Source organism: Anolis sagrei, chromosome 5 (assembly GCF_037176765.1).
Source record: "Anolis sagrei isolate rAnoSag1 chromosome 5, rAnoSag1.mat, whole genome shotgun sequence".
Lineage (NCBI taxonomy): Eukaryota > Metazoa > Chordata > Lepidosauria > Squamata > Dactyloidae > Anolis > Anolis sagrei.
Window position 1 is genome coordinate 195,251,458 of NC_090025.1, and position 26,176 is coordinate 195,277,633.

At 43.9% G+C, this 26,176-nt stretch overlaps 1 protein-coding gene across 1 annotated transcript in view; it reads right to left on the reverse strand.

The window, feature by feature from the left end:
• Window positions 1-26,176, reverse strand: part of STRIP2 (striatin interacting protein 2) — a 53,783-nt gene that overhangs the window by 1,806 nt on the left and 25,801 nt on the right. Inside the window, exons 8-20 of the mRNA XM_067469371.1 lie at window positions 24,029-24,156; window positions 22,042-22,245; window positions 19,323-19,576; window positions 17,835-17,900; window positions 17,643-17,706; window positions 15,826-15,897; window positions 14,284-14,358; window positions 11,968-12,065; window positions 9,739-9,865; window positions 8,126-8,226; window positions 7,939-8,005; window positions 6,357-6,461; window positions 2,479-2,683 (exon numbers count right to left, since the gene is read on the reverse strand). Coding sequence (XP_067325472.1) covers window positions 2,479-2,683; window positions 6,357-6,461; window positions 7,939-8,005; window positions 8,126-8,226; window positions 9,739-9,865; window positions 11,968-12,065; window positions 14,284-14,358; window positions 15,826-15,897; window positions 17,643-17,706; window positions 17,835-17,900; window positions 19,323-19,576; window positions 22,042-22,245; window positions 24,029-24,156 — 1,566 coding nt within the window. The remainder of the gene's footprint in view (window positions 1-2,478; window positions 2,684-6,356; window positions 6,462-7,938; window positions 8,006-8,125; window positions 8,227-9,738; window positions 9,866-11,967; window positions 12,066-14,283; window positions 14,359-15,825; window positions 15,898-17,642; window positions 17,707-17,834; window positions 17,901-19,322; window positions 19,577-22,041; window positions 22,246-24,028; window positions 24,157-26,176) is intronic.

Consider the following 26,176-nt stretch of genomic DNA (forward strand, 5'->3'; position numbering starts at 1 on the left):
TATCAATATCTCTCTTCAATTGTGGTGCCCAGAATTGGACACGATATTCCAAGTGTTTATGTTGTGTGTCAGCCTGTGATTGTGTCTGGTGTTCATGTTGATGTTCATGATGGAAATGGGGATGATGTTCCGGATGATGGACCTGGGGATGTGGGTTTGCTTGGGTCCGAGTTAAGTCCAGAAGAGAGTTCTGAGCTGTTTCAGGAAGATTCACAAGGCCACATTCTTGAGAGAGGCCCTTTGCAGCTTTTCTCAGAACAAGTGTCTGAACACAATTTGTCAGGAGTTAATGAGGGATAATGAAAGCTTGGACAGAAAGCAAAGTTTTAGTAAACAGGGGCAACGTCTTCAGAGGGCAAGGTGATAATTTCAGCTACAGCAAAAGAGATAAACTGTTATCTGGTGGGAAGGTCAAGAAAAATGCTTTCCTTTCAGTTTTGGGATCTGAAAAAGCTTTAAAGCTTTTTAAAGATTCATGAGAAAGAGTTACCTCAGTCGGGTCAACGTTATAATTTTATCATGGTCTTGCTTTCAAGTTCTCAGAGTTTCATGTACCTTGTTTTTGCCAAGCTCAAGATTTGTCTATGAGATTTTTCTGCTGTCTTGTTTCATGGATTCAAGTGTCTAGTTTCATTGATGTTTTGAACCCACCCGGACTTTGAGATCTTCCGGGGAGGCCCTGCTCTCGATCCCGCCAGCCTCTCAAGCACGGTTGGCGGGGACGAGAGATAGGGCCTTCTTGGTGGTGGCTCCTCGGCTGTGGAACGCCCTTCCTATAGAGGTTAGGCTGGCACCATCTCTCATGACATTCCGTAGAAAGTTGAAGACCTGGATGTTTGTGCAGGCGTTTGAGTAATTCAGTGCAATTCTGGTAATTTGAACATAGGAACGGAACAATGGACGACGAATTTGGATCACGCTTGGATGATGAGGCGATTGTGATAATTGTGTATTGATGATGGTTTATTAGCTAGTAATGTAAATGTGTAATTTAACTGTTTTGCATATTAATTATTGCTGTTTTTATTGTCTTTGCTGTTTGCTGTCTGGAAACTGCTGTGAGTCGCCCTTGGGCTTGAGATACAGCGGTATACAAGAATAGTAAATAAATAAATGTTTTATGCACTCTTGGATCTTGTTTTCTGCTGAAGCTCATGGACTATTGTTGAAGGCTTTCATGGTCGGAGTCACTGCGTTGTTGTATGTTTTTTGGTCTGTATGGCCATCTTCTAGAAGTATTCTCTCCTGAAGTTTCACCTGTATTTATGGCAGGCATCCTCAGAGGTTGTGAGGACCTCTGAGGATGCCTGCCATAAATCGAGGTGAAACGTCAGGAGAGAATGCCTCTAGAACATGGCCATACAGCCCGAAAAACCGACAATGAATGGACTATTTCTTATATTGGATCTTTACTGATTTTGCTATTTTTTACTGCTTTGTCTACATATATTTTCCAATAAACTGCTTGCTGATTTTACCAACCTGGTCTGGTGTTTAACGTCAGAGGAGTTCCTGCTCTGTTGCACGACAATTTATGATAGCATTGTTGTGCTATTTTTGTTTTTATTAATTGATATGTGAGTATTGCCTGTGTTATATCATTTAGTGTATTTGTTTGTTTTGCTGTGATGAATGACGATATAAATATTCACTGAAAAACTAGTCAAATGAGATGTAACTGGGATAATAATAATGAAGGATGATGATGATAGTGCAGCATTTTCTTAGCTGCTGGGGTTCAGCCTGCGTGTGAACCTGAACCTGATTCCCTGATTGCTGAATCTGAACCTGATTCTCTGATTGTATTTCCTGATGCTACTGAAAATGTATTTCTCCCTGAGGGTAATTCTGAGGTCAGTGGCTTGGAAAGTGAAAGTACACATTCTGATGAGAATGTTGCAGAGCCAAGCGGTGATAACTCTCCAGAGGAGATAGCACCTGGCTTCCTCATTGAGGATAGAAAAGGACAGATTTGGAAAAACAGGAGTGAATCGCAGAGTCTGCGAAGGTCAAGCAGATTAAGGGAAAAGGAAGCTCAGGCTTCAAAGCCTGGAGGCGTGTCACGAAACAGTTTCTTCAGTTTTAAGTGCCTCTCGCCGGGTTGTCTCATTAGATCAGGCATCGTTTAGACTGAGGCATTACCTTGGCAGATTTCCCTGTTTCCCGTGGCCTACATCCCAAGAGGCTTCTAGTGCTCCAAGTACGGTTAGTGATTTGCTAACAGGTTCCAGGTTTTTACAGTGTTGCTTTTGGAATTTTGATCTAATTCATGGATATTCCTGACGGCTGAATTTTACTGTGGCTTTTTGACTTTGCATTTTCCTCTATTTTGTAACCATTTAGCATCAAAAAAGGGATTGTTTTTCCCACAGTCAAGTGTGGTGGATTGTTATCTTATGGTCTCATTTCCTGCTCTGGATTGCAACATTAGGCATCTTTCTCGGCCACAGCCCTTTTATAGAGCACAAAGGTCCCCACCGTTGCCGTAGGCCCAGTCGTCATTCATGCGGTGGCGCACTTTCTGGTAGATGGCGGACATGGTCTTCATGTTGCTCTTCCTCCACTGGCGGCCCAGGTACTTGGTCTGGATCTTGAGCAGCTTCAGGACGTAGAGCTGTAGCATGGCCTGCTTCACCTTCAGCGCACGCTTCAGGATCGGGGCCGACTTGAACACCACCAGCATCTGCACAAAAAGCACAAAAAGGAAGGGACGGTAAGGCGGAATCATTTCAACAAAAACCCAACCCAGGTAAGTTCGAAACAACTTCCTGAGTTATTCTTTGGAGGATTAGAAACACAGATTAGGGAACTTATCCCTCCAGGTGTTTTGGACTCCCAACTCCCACAATTCCTCACATCCGGTAGGTCCTGATTGTGAAAGTAGTTGCTCTACTCCAGAAACTTTATGTGTCACAAACGATGCTGAATGGGTTGAGACTCGATAATGAGATATTCATTGCAAAACTAAACGGCTCTGGCCCAGTTTACCTGTCCGAACGGATTCTCCCCTATGAACCATCAAGGCTACTAAGATCTTCCGGGGGGGGGGGGGGGGGCTGCTCTCGGTCCCACCATCTTCACAATCACGGCTGGTGGGGACGAGAGACAGGGCCTTCTCTGTGGTGGCTCCCCGGCTTTGGAACTCCCTCCCACTAGAGGTTCGATCTGCCCCCTCCCTCCTGTCGTTCAGGAAATCGCTAAAAACATGGCTCTGGAATGCGGCATTCGAAGACTGAACCTAGAACCTTCCCTGTGATGAACTATGATGAACTGTGACTATGAATATGATTATGACCATGACTGGATTGACGATTTGGCATAGGACACTGTAATGATGTTTTTATTGTACTGAGTTGTACTATTTTAATATGTAATGATTTGTATTTGCTGTTTTTATATGATTGTATTTGATATGCACTGTAAACCGACCTGAGTCCCTCGTCGAGGTTGAGAAGGCCGGTATAGAAATCCTCTAAATAAATAATAAATAAATAAATATTGCTAAATTTATTTATGTACAGCATTCATATTCCACCCTTCTCATCCCAAAAGAGATTCAGGGCAGATCACAGGACACATACGTGGCAAACATCCAATGCTGTTAAGCAGATAGAAGTATTATGTCGGCATTTTTTCCCAACTTCGGCATCCTGGAGGTTATGCTCGATTCCGGCCACAGGGGGTGCTGTCATTCCATCCTCTGTGACAAAAGCCCTTGATCATAGACTCTTTCTCCTTCCTTTGATCACTAGTATTTGATCACTAGGGATTGTGGCGCAGCTGGCTGAGTGTCAGCTCCATTAAGATCACTCTGACCAAAAAGTCATTGAGTCCCAGGTTGGAGTGTGTTTCCAACCAATTGTGTGTAGCCTGTTGTCGACCTTTGCAACCCGAAAGACAGTTGCATCTGTCAAGTAGGAAAATAAGGTACCGCCTTAAAGTGTGGGGAGGCTAAATTAACTGATTTATGAGGCCATAAAGAAGACTCCAGCAAAGCATTCCAGCGGGGAAGCATGCGGGGAATGCGGAAATACTTCATCAGTGTCGCAGATGGACGATGAAAGCGACAGCTCCCCTGGCGGCCAGAAAAAAGTTAAATAGCCTCTGTGTATGTCTGTATATGTTGTATGTCAGAATTGGCATTGAATGTTTGCCATATATGTGTACACTGTAATCCGCCCTGAGTCCCCTGCGGGGTGAGAAGGGCGGAATATAAATACTGTAAATAAATAAATAAATAAATAAGGGCAGATCACAGAACGCACACATGGCCAACATCCAATGCTGTTAAGAAGATAGAGGTATTATCTTGGCATTTTTCCCAACTTCAGCATCCTGGAGGTTGTGCTTGATTCTGGCCACAGGGGGTGCTGTCATTCCATCCTCTGTGACAAAAAGCTCTTGATCATAGACTCTTCCTACTTCCTTTGATCGCCAGCATTTTTCTGGCATTTCTATTTTATGGTGCCGCAAAATACCTCCTCGCTTAAGTGGTGCCCAATTTCTCTATTCACAGCTCACAGCTGTTTTTGAACTGCTTAGGTGGACAGTGAGCTGGACTGAAGGTCAGGTGCTCACCCCGACCCAGGCTTCAAACTAGCAACCTTTTGATTGGTAAGATCTATTGCTGCTGGTGATTAACCAGTTGTGCTAAAGTGCGGCTGTAACACAATGTACCTCAGAGTAGATTCACCTTGCTGAAAACACCAAACTGCACATAGTCAGAAGTCTTTATAGTTATATATATATATATGCTCTGGTCATAATGAGTACCTTAAAAACAAAAGAACCAATGAATGAAGTCACACCAAATTTGGCAAAAAAAGTCTCACAATACAAGGAGTGACCATCACTCAAAAAATTATGATTTTGTCATTTGGGAGTTGTAGTTGCTGGGATTTATAGTTCACCTACAATCAAAGAGCATTCTGAACCCCACCAACGATGGAATTGAACCAAACTTGGCACACAGGACTCCCATGACCAACAGAAAATACTGGAAGGGTTTGGTGGGCATTGACCTTGAGTTTGGGAGTTGTAGTTCACCTACATCCAGAGAGCACTGTAGACTCAAACAATGATGGATCTGGACCAAACTTGGCACAAGTAATCAATACTCCCAAATATGAACACTGGTGGAGTTTGGGGGAAATAGACCTTGACATTTGGGAGTTGTAGTCACTGGGATTTGCAGTTCACCTACAATCAAAGAGCATTCTGAACCCCACGAACGACAGAATCGGGGCAAACTTCCCATACAGAACCCCCATGAGCAACAGAAAATACTTAAGGCCATCCAGTCCAACTCCCTTCACCAGGGCAAGAAAACGTAATCAAAGTCCTCCTGACAAAGAGCTATTCAGCCATAGATATAGATACTAGATATGAGTCACACACACATATATAGTGTCATAGATTTGAAAGGGACCCCTGAAGAAAGGGAATGATATGTTGCATATTTCAGAGTAGGCAAACCAGACAATCTTCACATCAACACTGACAAATAAACAGCAAGAAATACTGTTTACCCACAAGCAGAAAGAAATTACATGTGTTAGAAACCAACACTTCCTCATTACTTTATTTTCCAGATCACCAGACTGGGCCACAGCAACGCCTGGCAGGGGACGGCTAGTTAAATATAAAAGGTAAAAAGTTCTTAAAAGCAAAGGCAATGTTCCAAAAGATCAATATAAAATTAGCACTTTGAAGATTAATCCAAAAACGCATCAGCAAAGCAAAAACCCAAGAGAACATAACAAAGTCCTGAAAACATGAACACAAGAAGTGCAAGATAATCCAGACAAGCAAAGGCAAGCTTCTTGGTTAAACAAAAAGTTGTTTTGACAAAGGTTTGGTCTCAAACACACTGCTTAATACCCTTTGCAAAACATAATGGCATTTCTTTGGCCTCTGGCCTCCTTCTTGTTAGCTATTCTCACACTCCTTCGAACTCTGAATTCCAACCAGTCAGCCCGATCTAAGGTTCCCATTTCGTCAAGGTCAGACTGTTTGTTGGTGTTCTCCAGTTTGCCTTCCTGCTCAATATCAGGCTGAGAACTGTCCTTTCCTGAGTCAATTTGCACCTGCACCTGGCTAGTTTCAGTATCAACACTCTCATTCCTTGCTGTGGGAAACTGAACTTGCACACCCTGTTCCTCATTGACTATAACAGGGACATTTTGAACCAGACTGTGAACCAGAGTCCCATCATCCTCATCAGAGGCACTCTGTGGTTCTAGCTGAGTCACAACAGTCCCTTCCATGAAAACAAAGTTTGTGCACTTCAGTAAAAGTTCCCCATGTGTTTATGATAGAACCAATTAAGAAATGGCATTGATAACAAGAATCCTCACCATTGTCCTGGAATGCTTCCACTTGGTCAGTTTGTTCAGGATCCTCAGCAGGTTAATGCAAGAGAACAGGTTCCTCCAACAGAACTGGTTGTTCTCCCCAGATTCCTTCAAGGAAGAGAAGAAAGGAATATATATATATCTATATAAATAAAAATGTGATGTCCGTTTGTGGGATTAACAGAACTCAAAAACCACTGGACGAATTGACACCAAATTTGGACACAAGACACCTAACAACCCAATGTATGTCCTTCACTAAAAAAAACACCTGATTTTGTCATTTGGGAGTTGCAGTTGCTGGGATTTATAGTTCACCTACAATCAAAGAGCATTCTGAACTCCACCAATGATGGAATTGAACCAAACTTGGCACACAGAACTCCCAAGACCAACTGAAAATACTGGGTGTCCTTTGGTTTTGGAGTTGTAGTTCACTTCCATCCAGAGATCACTGTGGACTCAAACAATGATGGATCTGGACCAAATTCTACACGAATACTCAATATGCCCAAATGTGGACACTGGTGGAGTTTGGGGGAAAATAGAATCTTGACATTTGGGAGTTGTAGTTGCTGGGATTGATAGTTCACCTAGAATAACAGAGCATTCTGACCCCACCAACGATAGAATTGGGCCAAACCTCCCACACAGAACCCTCCCCCCATGTGGGCCACAGCAACACGTGGCAGGGGACGGCTAGTGTGTGTGTGTGTGTGCATGTGTGTGTATATATATATATAAAATATATGTTAAAACGACCATCAACCATGTGCTACAATTCCCTATGGAGAAATACAAGACTTTGGTAATACAGTTTGCATTCTCTACAGTAACATACTTAATTCTAAGTGCGCATCTATACTGGACAATCAATGCAACTCGACCGTGGGAGTTGTAGTTTTGCAAGGTCTTTCACTTTCTCTACCAAAGAGGGCAGGACCCACTGTATTATTATTGTTGTTGTTGTTGTTATTATTGTTGTTGATGTTGGTATTGTTGTTATTACCCCCCCCCCCATCTCCCCAAAGGGAACACTCTAACTCCCATGACTTCCAACAGCACTGAAAGCAGTGCCAAATACCATTAGTTCTGCACTACAGAGCTGGCTTCCATTTTATTGTTAGTCCCATCCAATTTATGGGATTCGCCTATGTGTTGACCATAACTTGTCAAATAGGGCGAATATTATAATAACAACAAACACTGGCCAAAAAGGTTCAGTAACAACAAGAACTACAACTACAACAACTACAACTGGCTGAATAGGTCTAATAATAATACTAAACACAACTTGAATAGGTCTAATAATAATACTAAACGCAACTGGTCAAAAAGGTCTGATAATAATAATCCCAACCGGTCAAATAGGCCAGTTATGCTGGGAGTTGTAGTCCAAAACAAGGAACCTTCCACAAATTCCAGGTGAACTTCGGACCCTATTTTTGAGGATTCTTTGCTTAAAGAAAGGCTTTCCACAAGCCGACCTCACAGCCCTTTGTTGCCAGCAGTATCAAGTCCATTTTACAGATGGGAAACTGAGGCAGGGATGCCAAAATATGCCATCCATCCTTGCTCTTCTTACCAGGCTTTCTGCGTTGAGTTCTGGCAACTCATGGACGGTGCAGAAAGGATAGTCCAGGACGGAAATGCTGAAGAGAGAAAAAAAGCATCAGTTTTATACAATTACAAACAGAATTTGAAGGGATTCCTAGAGGTCATCCAGCCTTGTTGTTTCTGCTTTTTGGAGGGGGAAACAAGTCACGCCGTACCTGTTTTTGGCCGTGATGTACGACATGATGTTCTGGTTGAAGAACTTCAGGATCAGCGGGATGCAGTTGGCGAAGACTAAATGCTGGGAGACGTACTCAAACTGCAAGGAAAAGGAAAGAGTAGCTGGAAAGATTAGAAAGAAGGTCTGGAAACAGAGCATATAAGCACAGGACAACTTCAGCCCTCCCTCTGGATGTTTTGGACTCCAACTCCCACAATTCCTAACAGCCGTTGAGTGTTGGAAATAGCAACCTTTGAGCCTCCACTAGTAATTTGTTTGTATATGATTCTGTTTGCATTTCTAAGCAGATAAGAGACAGTATTTAACAGTCTGAGAGTCTAATGGAGTCTGAGCTCTGAGCAGTCACAGATTCCTGTAGTCTTCAGCCCCTCCCACAACCTCAAGAAACATAGATTAAAGGAAAAGCTGCATACCAAAACATGCATATACAAAACATTATATTTTGGTATGCAGTTTTCCCTTTATTTGTTTATTTAAAACATTTATATTCCACCCTTCTCACCACGAAGGGGACTCAGGGCGGAGCACAGCATATACACGGCAAACACAAATTCACATACAATACATAAACATTACAAAACACTTATCAAAACATTAAAATACAGCATTTAAAGCCATCCTAGTAATCCGCGACAAATCTAATTGGCTTGGTCATCTTTCCTATTGCCATTTTATTACCCTGTCCCAAAAGCTTGGTCCCACAGCCAAGTTTTTACCATCCTTCTGAAGGACAGGAGGGAGGGGGCCGACCTGAACTCACCAGGAAGGGAGTTCCATAGCCGGGGAGCCATCACCAAGAAGGCCTTGTCTCTCGTCCCCATGACAATGGCAGGATGGAAAGCAGGGCCTCTCCGGAGGATCTTAATCTCCGCGATGGTACATAGGAGATGTTTCTTGAGGTTGCGGGAGGGGCTGCAGATCACAGGATCAGATCTGGGACTGCTCAGAGCTCAGACTCCATTAGACTCTCAGATTGTTAAAGGCTGTCTCTTACCTGCTTAGACTTTGGATTGTTAAGAGCAAACTCATGTTGCTGTTGATTGTAAGAAGATGCCCTGTGTTACCTGCAGAGAAACCACTTCAAAACCTATCTGTAACTGGATAGACAAGTTATCCACCTGTATGCAGAGTACATGAAGGTTGTTGAGTAAACCAAATATTTAAGCTTTTAATGAAGCTTACTTTATTTTTGTCTCTAGAGAGCATGATACAGAAACAAGATGTTTTATGGAAAAGTAGAAACATTTCTGAAGAACTGCTGTATTTATTTATTTAGCAGTTTTGTATACCGGTCTTCTCACCTCCCTTCGAGGGACTCAGGCCAGTTTCCAACATCAATATTACATGTATTTTGTGCACTGGCGCTGTTCCTAACAGATAACCATATTATCAGTCTAAGAACTGAAAGCCAAAATTGCCTTGCATAAGTACATGTGGTTGTTGACCACTGAAGAGAAGATTCTACTCAATCTGGAAGGTGATGCTTTTCCAAAAGGTTACGATCTTCAAATGGTTATGAATGCCATTTTACTCCAAAAGGTTATGGAGAGGCTGGTTTTCCCAAACCAGAATCCTCTCCCATTTGCTGACCTGATAGACGTGGTTGAGCTTGAAGTGTTTCAGGAGCAGGAGCAGCAGAGCGGAGATGCCCTTGACCACGATCTCTTTGTGCCGGTTCACGTCCACCCCCAGCTTCATGCTCTGCAGCACCGTGATGCTGGAGAAACAGAAAATGGAGGCCTCAAAGGGCGCGTCTACACCAAACATAGGCAAACTTGGGCCCTCAAGGTGTTTTGGACTACAACTCCCACAATTCCAGCAGCTGGTGGACTAGATGAACTTTTATTATTAATTGATTAGGTAAAGGTTTTCCCCTGAGTCGTGTCCGACTCTGGAGGTTGGTGCTCATCTCTATTTCTAAGCTGAAGAGCTGGCGTTCTCCATAGACACCTCCAAGGTCATGTGGTCAGCATGACTTCATAGAGCCGGCGTTTTCCATAGACACCTCCAGGGTTATGTGGTCAGCATGACTTCATGGACCGCCGTTATCCTCCCACCAGAGCAGTCCCTATTGATCTACTCACATTTGCATGCTTTCGAACTGCTAGGTTGGCAGAAGTGGGGCTAACAGTGGGAGCTCACCCAACTCCCAGGATTCGAACCTGCGACCTTTCGGTCAACAAGTTCAGCAGCTCAGCGGTGTAACCCACTGCGCCACCAGGGGCTCAACTGATTTATTATAGTATATTATGTTTTTACTAGAACAAGCAGTGTGGCTGGCATGACAGCATGGAGCACTGTTACCTTTCTGCTAGAGTAGTACCTATTGATCTACTCACCCTTGCATGCTTTCGAACTGCTAGGTTGGCAGAAGTTGCGGCTAACAGTGGGAGCTCCCCCCGCTCCCTGGATTCGAACCTGTGACCTTTCGGTCAGCAAGTTCAGCAGCTGGGTGGTTTAACTCACCGGGGACTCCACTGATTTATTATATTGTAGAACAAGCAGTGGACTAAATGACCTTTGCTGATATTAGTTCTTACCTCATAAGTCAGGGCCAGAGAAGCAGATGGCGGAAACAGAAGAACGGCCTGCCTCAGGGGAGTGTGCTCGGTCCATCCATGTTCAACATCTACACAAATGACCAGCCACTGCCAGAAGGGACAGAGAGCTTCATCTATGCTGATGATCGTGCCATCACCGCTCAAGCAGGGAGCTTTGAGATGGTTGAAAAGAAGCTCTCTGAAGCTCTAGGTGCTCTTACTGCCTATTACAGGGAAAACCAGCTGATCCCTAATCCATCTAAAACACAGGCATGTGCCTTTCATCTCAAGAATAGAGAAGCATCCCGAGCTCTGAGGCTGACCTGGGAAGGAATCCCACTGGAGCATTGCAGCGCACCCAAATACCTGGGAGTCACTCTGGACCGTGCTCTGACCTACAAGAAGCACTGCCTGAACATCAAGCAAAAAGTGGGTGCTAGAAACAATATCGTACAAAAGCTGACTGGCACAACCTGGGGATCACAACCAGGCACAGTGAAGACATCTGCCCTTGCGCTGTGCTACTCTGCTGCTGAATACGCATGCCCAGTGTGGAACACATCTCACCACGCTAAAACAGTGGATGTGGCTCTTAATGAGACATGCCGCATCATCACGGGGTGTCTGCGCCCTACACCACTGGAGAAATTACACTGCTTAGCCGGTATTGCACCACCTGACATCCGCCAGGAAGTAGCAGCCAATAGTAAAAGCACCAAGGCAGAGACATCTCCAGCTCATCCCCTGCTTGGGTATCAGCAGCAAGTCAACGACTTAAATCTAGACATAGTTTTCTAAGATCTACAGAGACACTCGCTGGAACACCTCAGCAAGCGAGAGTCCAAAAGTGGCAGGCTCAAACCCAGAACCTCAACCAATGGCTGATACCAAATGAGAGACTCCCCCCTGGGCACACAGAAGACTGGGCGACTTGGAAGGCGTTGAACAGATTGCGCTCTGGCACCACGAGATGCAGAGCCAACCTTCAGAAATGGGGCTACAGGGTGGAATCCTCGGCATGTGAGTGTGGAGAAGAGCAAACCACTGACCACCTGCTGCGATGCAACCTGAGCCCTGCCACATGCACAATGGAGGACCTTCTTGCAGCAACACCAGAAGCACTCCAAGTGGCCGGATACTGGTCAAAGGACATTTAATCCACTACCAAACTCACACATTTTGTATTCTGTCTGTTTGTTTGCTTTGTTCTGTTAGAAATTTAATATAATTGACTGGTTGCCCTGACACGACAAATAAATATTACGAATCTATGACTTACGGCATTTCTTCCGGCAAGACGTCGGCGAGGATGTTGATGGAGTCGGTCTTGGCTTTGGAGGTCGGCGCTGCAGCCAAGAGGATCTTCAGCAAGGCGATCTGCAGAAACAAGAGGCAAGACGCATACAATGTGAGGATAGTACTGGCATCCCATTCCCCTGTTCCTACATTTTCATGGAATCCTACCATTGGAAGGGACCCTCAAAGGCCATCTAGTCCAACCGCCTTCTGCCATAATAGATAAGATGAGATAGATAAGACGCCCAGACTCCTTGAGATGGAAGGGATCCCTAAAGGCCATCCAGTCCAACCCTCTTCTGCCATAATAGATAGATAGTTAGATCTAGGCATGTGCAATCCATGGTTCTAAAGTACTTACAAAACTAAAGTTCTGGTGGTGAAAACTAGGGGGCGGTGGTGCTTTGCTTCTACAGTGTTTCTAAAGTTCTGGTGGTGAAAATTTAAGAACTCTAACAAAACTTTCTAAATTTCATTATTATTTCATCATTGGATATTTTTATGACAGAACCTATTAGGAACTGCCATTTATAATGAAATTTTGAAAGTTGTGTTAGAGTTCTGAAATTTTCACCACCAGAACTTTAGCAACACTGTAGAAGCAAAGCACCACCGCCCCCTAGTTTTCACCACCAGAGCTTTAGTTTTGTAAGTACTTTAGAACTGTGTTGTTGTAGGTTTTCTCAGGCTATATGGCCATGTTCTAGAGGCATTTTCTCCTGACATTTCGCCTGCATCTATGGCAAGCATCCTCAGAGGTAGTGAGGTCTGTTGGAACTACGAAAAAGGGTTTATAAATCTGTGGAATGACCAGGGTGGGACAAAGGACTCTTGTCTGCTGGAGCTAGGTGTGAATGTTTCAACTGACCACCTTGATTAGCATTGCATGGCCTGGCAGTGCCTGGAGCAATCTTTTGTTGAGAGGTGATTAGATGTCCTTACATGTAGGCGAAACGTAAGGAGAGAATGCCTCTAGAACGTAGCCATATAGCCCAAAAAAACCTACAACAACCCAGTGATTCCGGCCATGAAAGCCTTCGACAATACTTTAGAACCATGGATTGCACGTGCATATTAGATACATGGCTACATAGATAGGTTAGATTAGATAGGTAGACTAGCTGGAAGGGACCCCTAAAAGTCATCAAGTCCACCCCCCTTCTGCCAGGCAGGAGGGGACTCAAGTAGATTTTGGGTTTATGAATGGTTCCATTAGGAAACGCATAACGACGTGGGAAAACTACAACTTCCATCATTCTGGGTCTGTTCCGTCAGTATTCAAAGTTGGTCCTGTTGGGTCTGTATGCCAAGTTTGGTCCAAATCCATCATTGGATGAGTTCGCTATGCTCTTTGATTGCAGGTGAACTACAACTCCCAGCATCCAAGGTCCATTCCCCCTAAAAAACCCTCCAGTATTTTCCTGAGGCCAAGATGAAGTCCTTTGGCCACATCATGAGAAGAAAGGAAAGCATAGAGAAGACAACGATGCTGGGGAAAATGGAAGGAAAAGGAAGAGGGGCCGACCAAGGGCAAGATGGATAGATGCGATCCTTGAAGTGACTGGATTGACCTTGAAGGAGCTGGGGGTGGTGACGGCCGACAGGGAGCTCTGGCATGGAAGAGTCCATGAGGTCACCTAGAGGAGACAATGATGCTGGGGAAAATGGAAGGAAAAAGGAGGAGGGGCCGACCAAGGGCAAGATGGATGGATGGCATCCTTGAAGTGACTGGATTGACCTTGAAGGAGCTGGGGGTGGTGACGGCCGACAGGGAGCTCTGGCGTGGACTGGTCCATGAGGTCACCTAGAGAAGACAATGATGCTGGGGAAAATGGAAGGAAAAAGGAAGAGGGGCCGACCAAGGGCAAGATGGATGGATGGCATCCTTGAAGGGACTGGATTGACCTTGAAGGAGCTGGGGGTGGTGACGGCTGACAGGGAGCTCTGGCGTGGACTGGTCCATGAGGTCACCTAGAGAAGACAATGATGCTGAGGAAAATGGAAGGAAAAAGGAAGAGGGGCCGACCAAGGGCAAGATAAATGGATGGGATCCTTGAAGGGACTGGATTGACCTTGACGGAGCTGGGGGTGGTGACGGCCGACAGGGAGCTCTGGCATGGGCTGGTCCATAAAGTCACGAAGAGTTGGAAACGACTGAACGAATGAACAACAATTTTCCTGTTGGTCATGTTGGATCTGTGTACAAACACAGATACACAGAAACATGTTTTCAACTCAAGAATAAACAAGTCCTCCACGTAATGCAATGCCATCCAAAGCAATGCAATGCAATGCTCACCATGTATTGAGGCAGGTTGTAGAGCATCACCCGGTAGAGCGTCTCGCACGGCGTCTCCTGCACATCTTCTTCCCCCTGATAGGAAGAAATAGAAGTTTGCATTCTTTAAAAGTAACTTCTCGTACAGGCAGTGCAAAAACCAAGCGTTTACTCCCCAGGCTCACAAAAGTAACATCAAAACTCCATAACAATATTCAAGAATGGATTTTAAAGTCTCGTCCTGCTCTTGCTGTATTTTAAGCGTTGTTTTGTGTATTTTGATATCTGTATTTTATAGCATTTTATCTATTTTACTGAATATTTTATAGTAATGTGCTTTTAACTATGTTGTGCCCCACCTTGAGCAGTGAGGAGAGGTGGGTGAGAAGTTATCATTATTATTTTGGCAGAACCTATCTCCATAAATTTCACATGACTGTACTTGAAGAATGAGGAACACAATTATTATTATTATCATTATTATTATTATTATTAACTGCAGATCCATATGCATCATTTCACTCGGCTGTACTTGAAGAATGAGAAATGCTATTATTATTATTATTATTATTATTATTATTATTATTATTATTACTATTTACTGCAGAACCCACATCCATAGTTTCACTGGGGGATGAGAAATAAAATTATTATTATTATTATTATTATTATTATTATTATTTATTGCAGAATACATATCCACAGTTGCACTTGGCTGTACCTGAAGAACAGTAATAACAACAACAGAACCCATATTCATAGCTTCACTTCGCTGTACTTGAAGAATGAGAAATGCAATTATTATTATTATTATTATTATTATTATTTGAAACACAAGTTAAGTCCACTCTGCTAGCTGTCGTATTGGATCCCACATTGGACACTTTTCAAGTGTCTAGGACTGTGTGATGTATCGGCACATGATGTGTGCAGATCCAAGTAGAGTGGCCTTTTGCAGCTGACTGGTGGTAATTTTGTCAGTGCCGATTGTGTTTAAGTGCAGGCCAAGGTCTTGAGGCACTGCACCCAGTGTGCAGATCACCACTGGGACCGCTTTGCACTTCAATCTTTAAATCCTCATATCGTGTCAGCTTTTATTATTATTTACTGTAGAACACACATCCATAATTTTACTTGGGATGAGAAATAAAATTATTATTATTACTATTACTACTTACTGCAGAACCCATATCCATAGTTGCACTTGGCTGTCCTTGAAAAATGAGAAATAATAATAAACAACAACAACAACAATCTGCAGAACCCGTATCCATCATTTCATTTCGCTTGAGGTTGAGAAGTAATAACAATAATAATGTCTTACTGCTGAACCCAGAATGAGAAAAGCAATTATCATAATTATCGTAACCACCTGCAGAACCCATATCCAGAGTTGCACCTGGCTGCACTTGAGGATGAGATGTATTATTATCACTATTATTATGATTATCATCTGCAGAACCCCTATCCATACCTCCACGCTGTATCAATTAACCCCTCCCTTCCTGTTCCCCTTTGCAAAAACAAAGGACTCCAACTCCCATCTGCCGAAGGGACGCTCACCAGCGACATGGGGCATTTCTCCATCTCCTCTTCGCTCTTGATCTGCACTTCCGCGATGGAGACGTACTTGTGCTGAGGACGGAAAATGCAAACAAGAGGTAAGGAACTCTTCCCCAAATGAACTTCCTTTTGGGAATGATGCAAAATCCGTATCAAGGACCCTCATGGGCTTAAAAGGTAAACAAAGGAATCCTGGGATTTGTAGTAGAGGTTTTCCTATAGAGTCTAGATCAAGGTCACAGTCCCTCAAACTGTTGGAGGGCTGGATTATAATTTGAAAAATACATGAATGAATTCCTGTGCACACTGCACATACCTTATTTGTAGTGCAAAACACTTAAAAACAATACAATATTTAAAATGAAGAACAATTTAGACAAATATAAATTTCTTAGTATTTCAATGGGAAGTGTGGGCCTGCTTTTGGCTAATGAGATAGGATTGTTATTGTTGTTGTGTGCTTTCGAGTCATTACAGAATTAGAAATAGTTTTCTAAGATCTACAGAGACGCTCGCTGGGACACCTCAGCAAGTGAGAGTCCAAAAGTGGCAGGCTCAAACCCAGAACCTCAATCAATGGCTTATTTATTTATCGTATCAGTGCAACCAGTGGATTATATTACATTTCTAACAGAACAAAGCAAAAAAAAAAAAAAAACAGACAAAATACGAAAATTGTGAGTTTGGTAGTTGATTAAATGTCCTTTGACCAGTATCTGGCCACTTGGGGTGCCTCTGGTGTTGCCGCAAGGAGGTCCTCCATTGTGCATATGGCAGGGCTCAGGTTGCATTGCAGCAGGTGGTCAGTGGTTTGCTCCTCTCCACACTCGTATGTTGTGGATTCCACTTTGTGGCCCCATTTCTGAAGGTTGGCTCTGCATCTCATGGTGCCAGAGCGCAGTCTGTTCAGCGCCTTCCAAGTTGCCCAGTCCTCTGTGTGCCCAGCTCTCATTTGGTATCAGCCATTGGTTGAGGTTCTGGGTTTGAGCCTGCCACTTTTGGACTCTCGCTTGCTAATACCAATGCTGATATCAATGGCTGATACCAAATGAGAGAGGCACTCCAAGTGGCCAGATACTGGTCAAAGTACATTTAATACAGACTTAGGTTGACCCTGAGCGAGGGCCAGGTCAATGACCTTGGAGGGCCGCATCCGGCCCCCGAGCCTTAGTTTGAGGACCCCTGTTCTAGATGGCCATCTGTCGGGAAGGCTTTGATTGTGTCTTCCTTTATGGAAGTAAAGGGTTGGGCTGGATGGCCTTTGGGGGTCTCTTTCAAGTCTATGCAGACAAACGTCTACTTTTGCAGGTTTAATTTTCCAGGATGATTATTACTATTGTTATTGTTGTTGTTGATGATAGAATCATAGAATCAGAGTTGGAAGAGACCTGGTGGGCCATCCAGTCCAACCCCATTCTGCCAAGAAGCAGGAATATTGCATTCAAATCACCCCTGACAGATGGCCATCCAGCCTCTGTTTAAAAGCTTCCAAAGAAGGAGCCTCCACCACAGTCCTGGGCAGAGAGTTCCACTGCTGAACAGCTCTCACAGTCAGGAAGTGATGATGATGACCTGCCATCAATAATTACATTGGAATTTTGGTGAGTGTTTCGGATGCCTACTGCAGGAAATCGTGGATGACAAGCACAATAAAAGTTTAGCAAGTCATAACAAACTTTAATAAACTTTTCCCATGCCTTTAGTTAGGAAACAACATTGATAACCCAGGAACATAGTGTTATGATAGGTCTATGAACTCTAAGTCATTGCACCCTAGGAAAGGAAATCGTAACCATCGCCAACGAGAGCCGCTTCACCTGTTTCAGGGTCTTCACGCTTTCGTGGATGGGACGCGGCAAACCCACTAATGTGTCCGTGTCCCTGGAAGAAAAAGCGGAGGAGAAAAGAGTAATCAGTAATACTCTTGTGTTTCTATGATTTATTATGACTATTATTATGATCCAAAGCACTTCTTTCCAAAGGCAAAGCAAAGGCAGCCCCAGACTCACTGTCCAAGCGTGAAGCCGATGAATTTGTTCCGGCTCATTTCCAGGAAATGCTCGATGTCCTTCTGTCTGGAAGAGAAGCAGAGCGTTAAGAAGACAAGGCAGCACAACAGACATCTGTCGGGAGGGATTGCATTGTGCTTCTCCTGCATTGCAGAGAAGGTCAGACTACATGGCCTTTGGGGGTCTCTTGCAATTCTACGAGGCTGGGTGGTCATCTGTAGGGAAACATTGGATTGTGCTTCTCCTGCATTGCAAAAGGTCAGTCTGGATGGCCTTTGCAGTACCCTGCAAGTCTATGATACTGGGTGGCCATCTGTCAGGAGTGGTCGGACTGTGCTTCTCCTGCATTGCAGAAGGGGGTTGGACTACATAGCCTTTGGGGGTCTCTTTAAATTCTATGAGACTGGGTGGCCATCTGTTGGGAGGGATCAGATTGTGCTTCTCCTGCTTTGCAGAAGTGGGTCAGACTGGATAGCCCTTGAGGGTCCTTTGCAATTCTATGAGGCTGGATGGTTATCAGTCAGGAGGGATTGGATTGTGCCTCTCATGCATTGCAGAAGCGGATCAGATTGAATAGCCCTTGAAGGTCCTTTACAATTCTATGAGTCTGGGTGGCTATCTGTCGGGAGGGATCAGATCGTGCTTCTCCTGCATTGCAGAAGTGGCTCGGACTGGATAGCCCTTGAGGTTCCTTTGCAATTCTATGAGGCTGGATGGTCATCTATTGGGAGGGATCGGATCGTGCTTCTCCTGCATTGCAGAAGTGGGTCAGACTGGATAGCCGTTGGGAGTCCCTTGCAATTCTACGAAGCTGGGTGGCCATCTGTCGGGAGGGATCGGATCGTGCTTCTCCTGCTTTGCAGAAGTGGGTCAGACTGGATAGCCTTTGGGGGTCCCTTGGAATTCTATGAAACAGGGTGGCCATCTGCCGGGAGGGATCAAAGTGTGCTTTTCCTGCATTGCAGAATCAGGCCAGGCTGTATGTGTATGTTTGTGTGTATGTATGATATATATAGTACAATATAATAATACTAATAACATATAAGACTTCCTGTTGTCTCAGCCCCATTCAAAACTGTGAGTTATTTGCAAACTGAATGTTTGTAACTCGTGGACTGCATGTATATAATAATAATAATAATAATAATAATAATAATAATAAAAAAAATCACAGTCCTAGATGCTTGGGAAATATTTGTGATTTTGTGATACAAAATCCAGCATATAGATCTCATTTGCTGTGACATACTGTGTTTTTGTGTCAGTAAAATAATAATAAAAATAATATTATAATAATAATATAATACAACATAGTACTACTACTACTAATATATAGCATTCCTCACACTTCCTGTTATCTCAGCTCCGGTCTTAACTGTGAGTCATTTGCAAGTCAGATGTTTGTAACTTGGGGATGGCCTGTATCCCCATGCAAGTCCAATCCAATCCAATCAATCAATCAATCGATCAATGAATGAGAGGCGCTACCTGACTTTGGGGGCCCAGGGGAGTCCCCGGGGGAAGGCGACCCTCTCGAGGGGGGTCCGTGGCGGCTGTGGTGGGGGGGCCGGGGCGAGGGGGGGCTCCCCCTCCATGGGGTCCAGCCCCCCCTCCACGAGGCCCAGGGCCCCGCCCTCCAGATCTTCGGGCTCCGCCTCCTCCTCAGGCTCCTCCTCCTCCAACGCCGTCTTGAAGGGGTCCCTCTCGTTGTACAGGTCCAGGCTGTCCTGCTTCACCAGCGGCTGCGTTCGGAAAAAGGGAGAAAGATAGGCATTGATTCCCCAACTACAAAACTAGAACAATCCACCACACTTGACTTAAGGAAAACAATCCTTCTTTATTGATGAAAGATGAGTACAAAATAGAGGAAAAATGCAAAGGTAAAAAGTCACAGTAAGAATCAGCAACAAGAAATGTCCATAAACAAGATCATAAAACCCACAGCAAAACTGCTGAATCCTGGAACCTGTTAGCAATCCACTAACCGTACTTGGAACAACTAGAAAACCTCTGAGGACCAAGGCCACTTGAATCAGCAGGAGGTCTACAAAAGCTTGCACATGAATCTGGAACGATGCCTGGTCTGAAGCTGCATTCAGGCCAGGCATACTTAAGGCCGAGAAATCTATTGCGAGACACGCCTGAAGTTTTTGTTTGGATTTCTCTCAATCTAGCTGATCTACGTAAACTTTGTGCTTCTCCCCAGCTATGCCAAATCTGCCCCCGCCTAGCCTCATTAGGCAGGCCAGGTGTGAGATTCTCTGGAGAACTAAGACTGGGAGGAAAAGGGAATGAAACGTCTCCGCTCAGCCCAGAATGCATGTTCTAATGGGAATCTTGACTTTCGCTTTCCAAGGCTGTAGGATTTTCACTACTCAAACCATCACCATCCAAATTGGCCTCAGAATTCACATTGACATCTACATTGGCATCAGGAAATACAATCAGAGAATCAGGTTCAGTTTCACACACAGGCTGAACCCCAACAGTTTCCCATGAGAATGTCCCTGATGGGTGTAGGGATGATGGTGTACTCCTTGTATTGCTACCAGAGAGTTCTCAGGATTTGGGGCTTGAAAACAACTCGGCACCTACAGAAGCTAATGAGCAAATAGATAGATGGCAGGAGATTAGTCAAAACAGACAAGCTGAACAGTGACTTTGGCGTTCTGCCAGGCTTCGACAGAAAAAGATAAGGGAATTGTCAGGATTATTGAAGGTATGCATGTATGTTTTTTCAATGTGTTTCTATATTATTAAGAATGGTGTTCATATGTATTCAAGATGGATTCTGTTATGTTCAATTATGTGTTGGAATTGTTGTTGTAAGAGACAGAGAGGAAGAGAGAGAAGAGACCTTGACAGAAGTTAGATAACGAGTTTCTCTGGCTGGGAAGAAATAGGGAGTATCTGGCTTACAGCCAGAGAGCCTGATAAGCAGATGTTCTGAAACTGTACTGAAGCTGTGCTCTGTAGTTCCTGATTTTGCCCGCTTAGAAGTAGACGTGTATTGAGATGTACTTAGTAAACTTTATGTTATTTTTGAAACTGGAAGACTGCAGTGTCCTGATTTGTGTCTGTGTGATCTAGTAACCTCACCCGCTGCGCATAGCACCCCGAATTTTCACCCTGACAGGAATCTCAACTAAAGCGAAACCAATTTCTGAGTGCTTGGGATAGCTTAACGAGGGGATAAAAGATCCAAGTACGGGAAATGTAGCCAGATGAAGCATCGTTTGGAATCAAGTTAAGTTCTTGTCTTTGTTTCATGGTTAAGTATTTCTTGTTTCATGTTTTTGATTATTGGACTTTGTGACTACGAACGTAGTCATGCCCTGGATTAATGTTTCTTGGTTTTCTGGATTATATTAGAGAAGTGTGGACTTTGTTTTCATGGACTTTGCTGAACTTTACCCTGGATTATTTCATTCCTGCTTATCTTCTTACCTAATTGGAGTTACCTATTTCTCTAAACTGCTTTTTTACTTTGCTTTTTTAAAAATTATCTCTAATAAAAGATTGTTTTCCTTTTCAAAGTGTGGTGTTTAAAGTCAGAGGGCTTTTCCTGTCTTGGAGTGCAACAGGAGTTGTTATGCTCCAGAAACTTTGTTTTCCTACATGAAAGTATGTTGAATTGGTTGAGATACTCACTGCAAAACGGGAGGATGATATCCCTCCCAAAAAAACAAAGTTCTTGCAGTTTAATCAACTTTTCCCACATTTTTGGGATAGAACCAATTGGGAAATGACATTGATAACCCAGGAACAGTTCAGCAGATCAAAGCCCAGGCCTGGGTACACGTTGCAAAGGACTGTATTGACCGGGCCGTGGCGCATCTAGTTAGTAGCCAGCTGTATTAAATCACTATTCACCGAGAGATCATGAGTTCAAAGCCAGCCCGGGTCGGAGTGAGCTCCTCACCATTAATAGTCTAGCTTGCTGTTGACCTATGCAGCCCGAAAGACAGTTGCATCTGTCAAGTAGGAAATTTAGGTACCGTTTTATGCGGGGAGGCTAATTTAACTAATTTACGACACCATAAAACCTTCTAGCAGCGTGCGTAAGAATGAGGAAGTACTCTTATCAAGGACTCGGTGTCACAAGTGGACTGTGACGTGGCAGCCCCTACCGGCTGTTAGGAATTGTGGGAGTTGAAGTCCAAAACACCTGGAGGGCCAAAGTTGTCCCAATGTCGCATTCTCTTACCCTCCGGCTGCGATGGCCTCGCTTTGGAGGTGCAACTTGTTGCTGCTGCTGTTGTTCCACCAGCTCAATGGCGCATGCCGGGGGAGAAGCGGCCCGCATGCGCCGCACCACCTGGATGCTGTCCTCCGGCAGAGGAGCCAAGCCCAGCTCAAGGCGCCGCTGGATCTTCAGGGCTTGCAAGGCCTCAAAGCCCCCCAGGGTGAACTGGAGGAGGCAGAAAGGAAGGAAGGAAAAGGAAGAAGGAGGGATGAAAGAAAGGAAGAATGAAAGAAGGACAAAAGGAAGGATGAAAGGAAAAGGATAGAAGGAGGGATGAAAGAAAGAATGGAAGGAAGGATGAAAGGGCAAAGGAAGGGAGGAAGGAAAGAAGGAAAAGGATAGAAGGAGGGATGAAAGAAAGGATGGAAGGACAAAGGAAGGAAGGAAGGAAGGAAGGAAGGAAGGAAAAGATAGAAGGAGGGATGAAAGAAAGGAAGGATGAAGGGATGGACAAAAGCAAGGAAGGATGAAAGGGCAAAGGAAGGAAGGAAGGAAGGAAAAGGAAAGAAAGTAGGAGGAAAGAAAGGAAGGGAAGAAAGAACATGGAAAGAGGGAGAGGAAATAAGAGGGAAGGAAGGAAAGAGAGAGATGGATAGTAAGGAAGGAGGAAGGGAGGAAGGAGAAGATGGAAAGGAAGAGAAAAGAAAGTATAGAACGAGGGGTGAAAGAAAGGAAGGATGAAAGGAAGGACAAAAGGAAGGAAGGATGAAAGGACAAAGGAAGGAAAGGAGGAGGGAAGGGGTGATGAAAGGAAGGAAAAAAGGAAGGAAGGAAGGAAGGAAGGAAGGAAGGAAGGAAGGAAGGAGATCGAAGGAAGGAAGGAAAGAAGATGGAAAGAAACAGAAAGGAAGGAAGGAAAGGAGGAGGAAAGAAAGGAGGGAAGAAAGAACATGGAAGAAGGGAGAGAAAAAGAGAGGGAAGGAAGGAAAGAGAGATGGAGAGGAAGGAAGGAGAAGATGGAAAAAAAGGGGAAGGAAGGAAGGAAGGAAAGGAAAGAAGGAGGGATGAAATAAAGGAAGGATGAAAGGCAGGACAAAAGGAAGGATGAAAGGATAAAGGAAGGACAAAAGTACATAAGGAAGAAAGAAAGGAGAAAATTATTGGAAGAAAGGAAGGAGGAAAGGCAGGAAGAGGGATGAAAGATTGGAAGAAAAAATGAAAGGGAGAAAGAAAGAAAGAAAGAAAGAAAGAAGGACAAAAGGAAGGAATATAGAACGGAAGGAAGAAAGGACAAAAGAACGAAAGGAAGAAAGGATTATAGAAGAAAGGGGGGAAGAAAATAAGAAGGAAAGATGAAAGATTGGAAGAAAGACGGAGAAAGAAAGGACAAAAGGAAGAAAGGGTAAGGATGAAAGAAAGGAAGAAAATAATTGAAAGGAAGGATGAAAGGAAGGATATTATTATTATTATTATTATTATTATTATATTTATTTACACCCTGCTTAATCTCTCCCACAGAAGACTCAAAGTGGCATTAAACACAAAAACATCAGCATACAATTTCGAATATGCAAGTGTACAAATATTGAAACAGCATTAAATATCATTACTAAACCAAACTGGTAAGAAATATTCTAAGCCAGGCATGGGCAAACTTGGGCCCTCCTTCCAGGTGTTTTGGACTTCAACTCCCACAATTCCTAACAGCCGGTAGGCTGTTAGGAATTGTGGGAGTTGAAGTCCAAAACACCTGGAAGGAGGGCCCAAGTTTGCCCATGCCTGGTATAGAGAATTCTTCCCCCCATCCTGGATTCCACAGATATCTAAACATCATTTGCCTGGTTTCCAACAGACCTCACAACCTCTGAGGATGCCTGCCACAGATGCAGGCGAAACGTCAGGAGAGAATGCTTCGAAAACATAGCCATACAGCCCGAAAAACTCACAGCAACCCAGTGATTCTGGCAACGGAAGCCTTCAACAACCAAGTGTGTTTGCATTTGCTCACCACGAGGACCTTCCAGAGCAGGAGCAGGACCTTCTTCATGGGAAAGTGCGGAGCGTGTCCGCTGCAGAACTTGGTCACCATCGTGAAGAGCAACAGGGCAAAGGGCTCCTCGCCATGCAACGGAGAGCCTGCAAAAGGAGACCAAACATCAGGAAGGTCCCTATGCCATGTTCTTCACAACGTCCCTGCAAGGTACGCTTCTCTGTCTTCCCCAGTTTTTGCAGGTGCGAGTAAACAGGGAGCTCCCAACCGTTTATCTAGCTTGCTGTCGACCTTTACAGCCCGAAAGACAGTTGCATTTGTCAAGTACGAAATTTGGGGAGGTTAATTTAAATAATTTACGATGCCATAAAACTCTCCAGCAGCATGCAAAAGAATGAGGAAGTACTCCATCGGCGTCACAAGTGGATGCTGAAGCGACAGCTCCCCCGGTGGCCGAAATTCAAAAAGCATGAAGCTGGAAAGTTAAATAAATCGCATGTGCATCTGTCTGTCTATGTATGTTGTGTGTCTCTATGGCATTGAATGTTTGCCATGTATATGTGTATTGTGATCCGCCCTGAGTCCCCTGCGGGGTGAGAAGGGTGGAATATAAATACTGTAAATAATAATTAAGCTGCATTAAATCACTACTGACTGAGAGGTCATGAGTTCGAAGCCAGTCCGAGTCGGAGTGAGCTCCCAACCATTAATAGTCCAGCTTGCTGTTGACCTAAGCAGCCCAAAAAGACAGGTGTATCTGTCAAGGAGGAAATGTCACACTCCAGGACAGGAAAAGCCCTCTGACTTTAAAACACCATACAGAAAACAATCCTTTTATTGGAGATAATTAAAAACAGCAAAGTAAAAAAGCAGTTCAAAGAAATAGGTAAATCCAAGTAGGTAAGAAGATAAGCCGGAACAAAATAGTCCAGGGTAAAGTTCAGCAAAGTCCATGAAAACAAAGTCCACACTTCTCTAATATAATCCAGAAAACTGTAAATAATAAATAAGCTGCATTAAATCACTTCTGACCGGGTTAGAGTGAGCTCCCAACCATTAATAGTCTAGCTTGCCTTTGACCCAAGCAGCCCAAAAGATAGGTGTATCTGTCAAGGAGGAAATGTCACACTCCAGGACAGGAAAAGCCCTCTGACTTTAAAACACCATACAGAAAACAATCCTTTTATTGGAGATAATTAAAAACAGCAAAGTAAAAAAGCAGTTCAAAGAAATAGGTAAATCCAATTAGGTAAGAAGATAAGCAGGAACAAAATAGTCCAGGGTAAAGTTCAGCAAAGTCGATGAAAACAAAGTTCACACTTCTCTAATATAATCCAGAAAACCAGGAAACTGTAAATAATAAATAAGCTGCATTAAATCACTACTGACCGGGTTGGAGTGAGCTCCCAACCATTAATAGTCTAGCTTGCTGTTGACCCAAGCAGCCCAAAAGATAGGTGCATCTGTCAAGTAGGAAATGTTGCACTCCAGGACAGGAAAAGCCATCTGACTTTAAAACACCACACGTTGAATAGGAAAACAATCCTTTTATTGGAGATAATTAAAAAGCAGCAAAGTAAAAAAGCACTTTAAAGAAATAGGTAAATCCAATTGGGTAATAAGAGAAGCAGGAACAAAATAATCCAGAGTAAAGTTCAGCAAAGTCCATGAAAATAAAGTCCACGCTTCTCTAATATAATCCAGAAAACCAGGAAACATTAATTCAACGCAAGAGTATGCAATCATAAAGTCCAACAGTCAGAACCATGAAACAAGAAATATTTAAGCATGAATCTGCCAAGCTTGGCTTCCATGAAACAAGGATGAGAACTTGATTCCAAACGATGCTTCATCTGGCTACATTTTCTATACTTGGGACTTTTTAAGCTATCCCAAGCACTCAGAAATTGTTTTCGCTTTAATTGAGATTCCCTTATCTTTTTCTGTCAGAGCCTGGCAGAGCACCGAAGCCACTGTTCGGGCTTGTCAGTTTTGACTAATCCCCTGCCGTCTATCTATTTGCTCATTAACTTCTGCAGGTGCAGAGTTGTTTTCAAGCCCCAAATCCTGGGAACTCTCTGGTAGCAATACAAGGGAGTACACCATCATTCCCACACCCGTCAGGGACATTCTCATGGGAAACTACACAAAGTTGGCCCCCGCCTG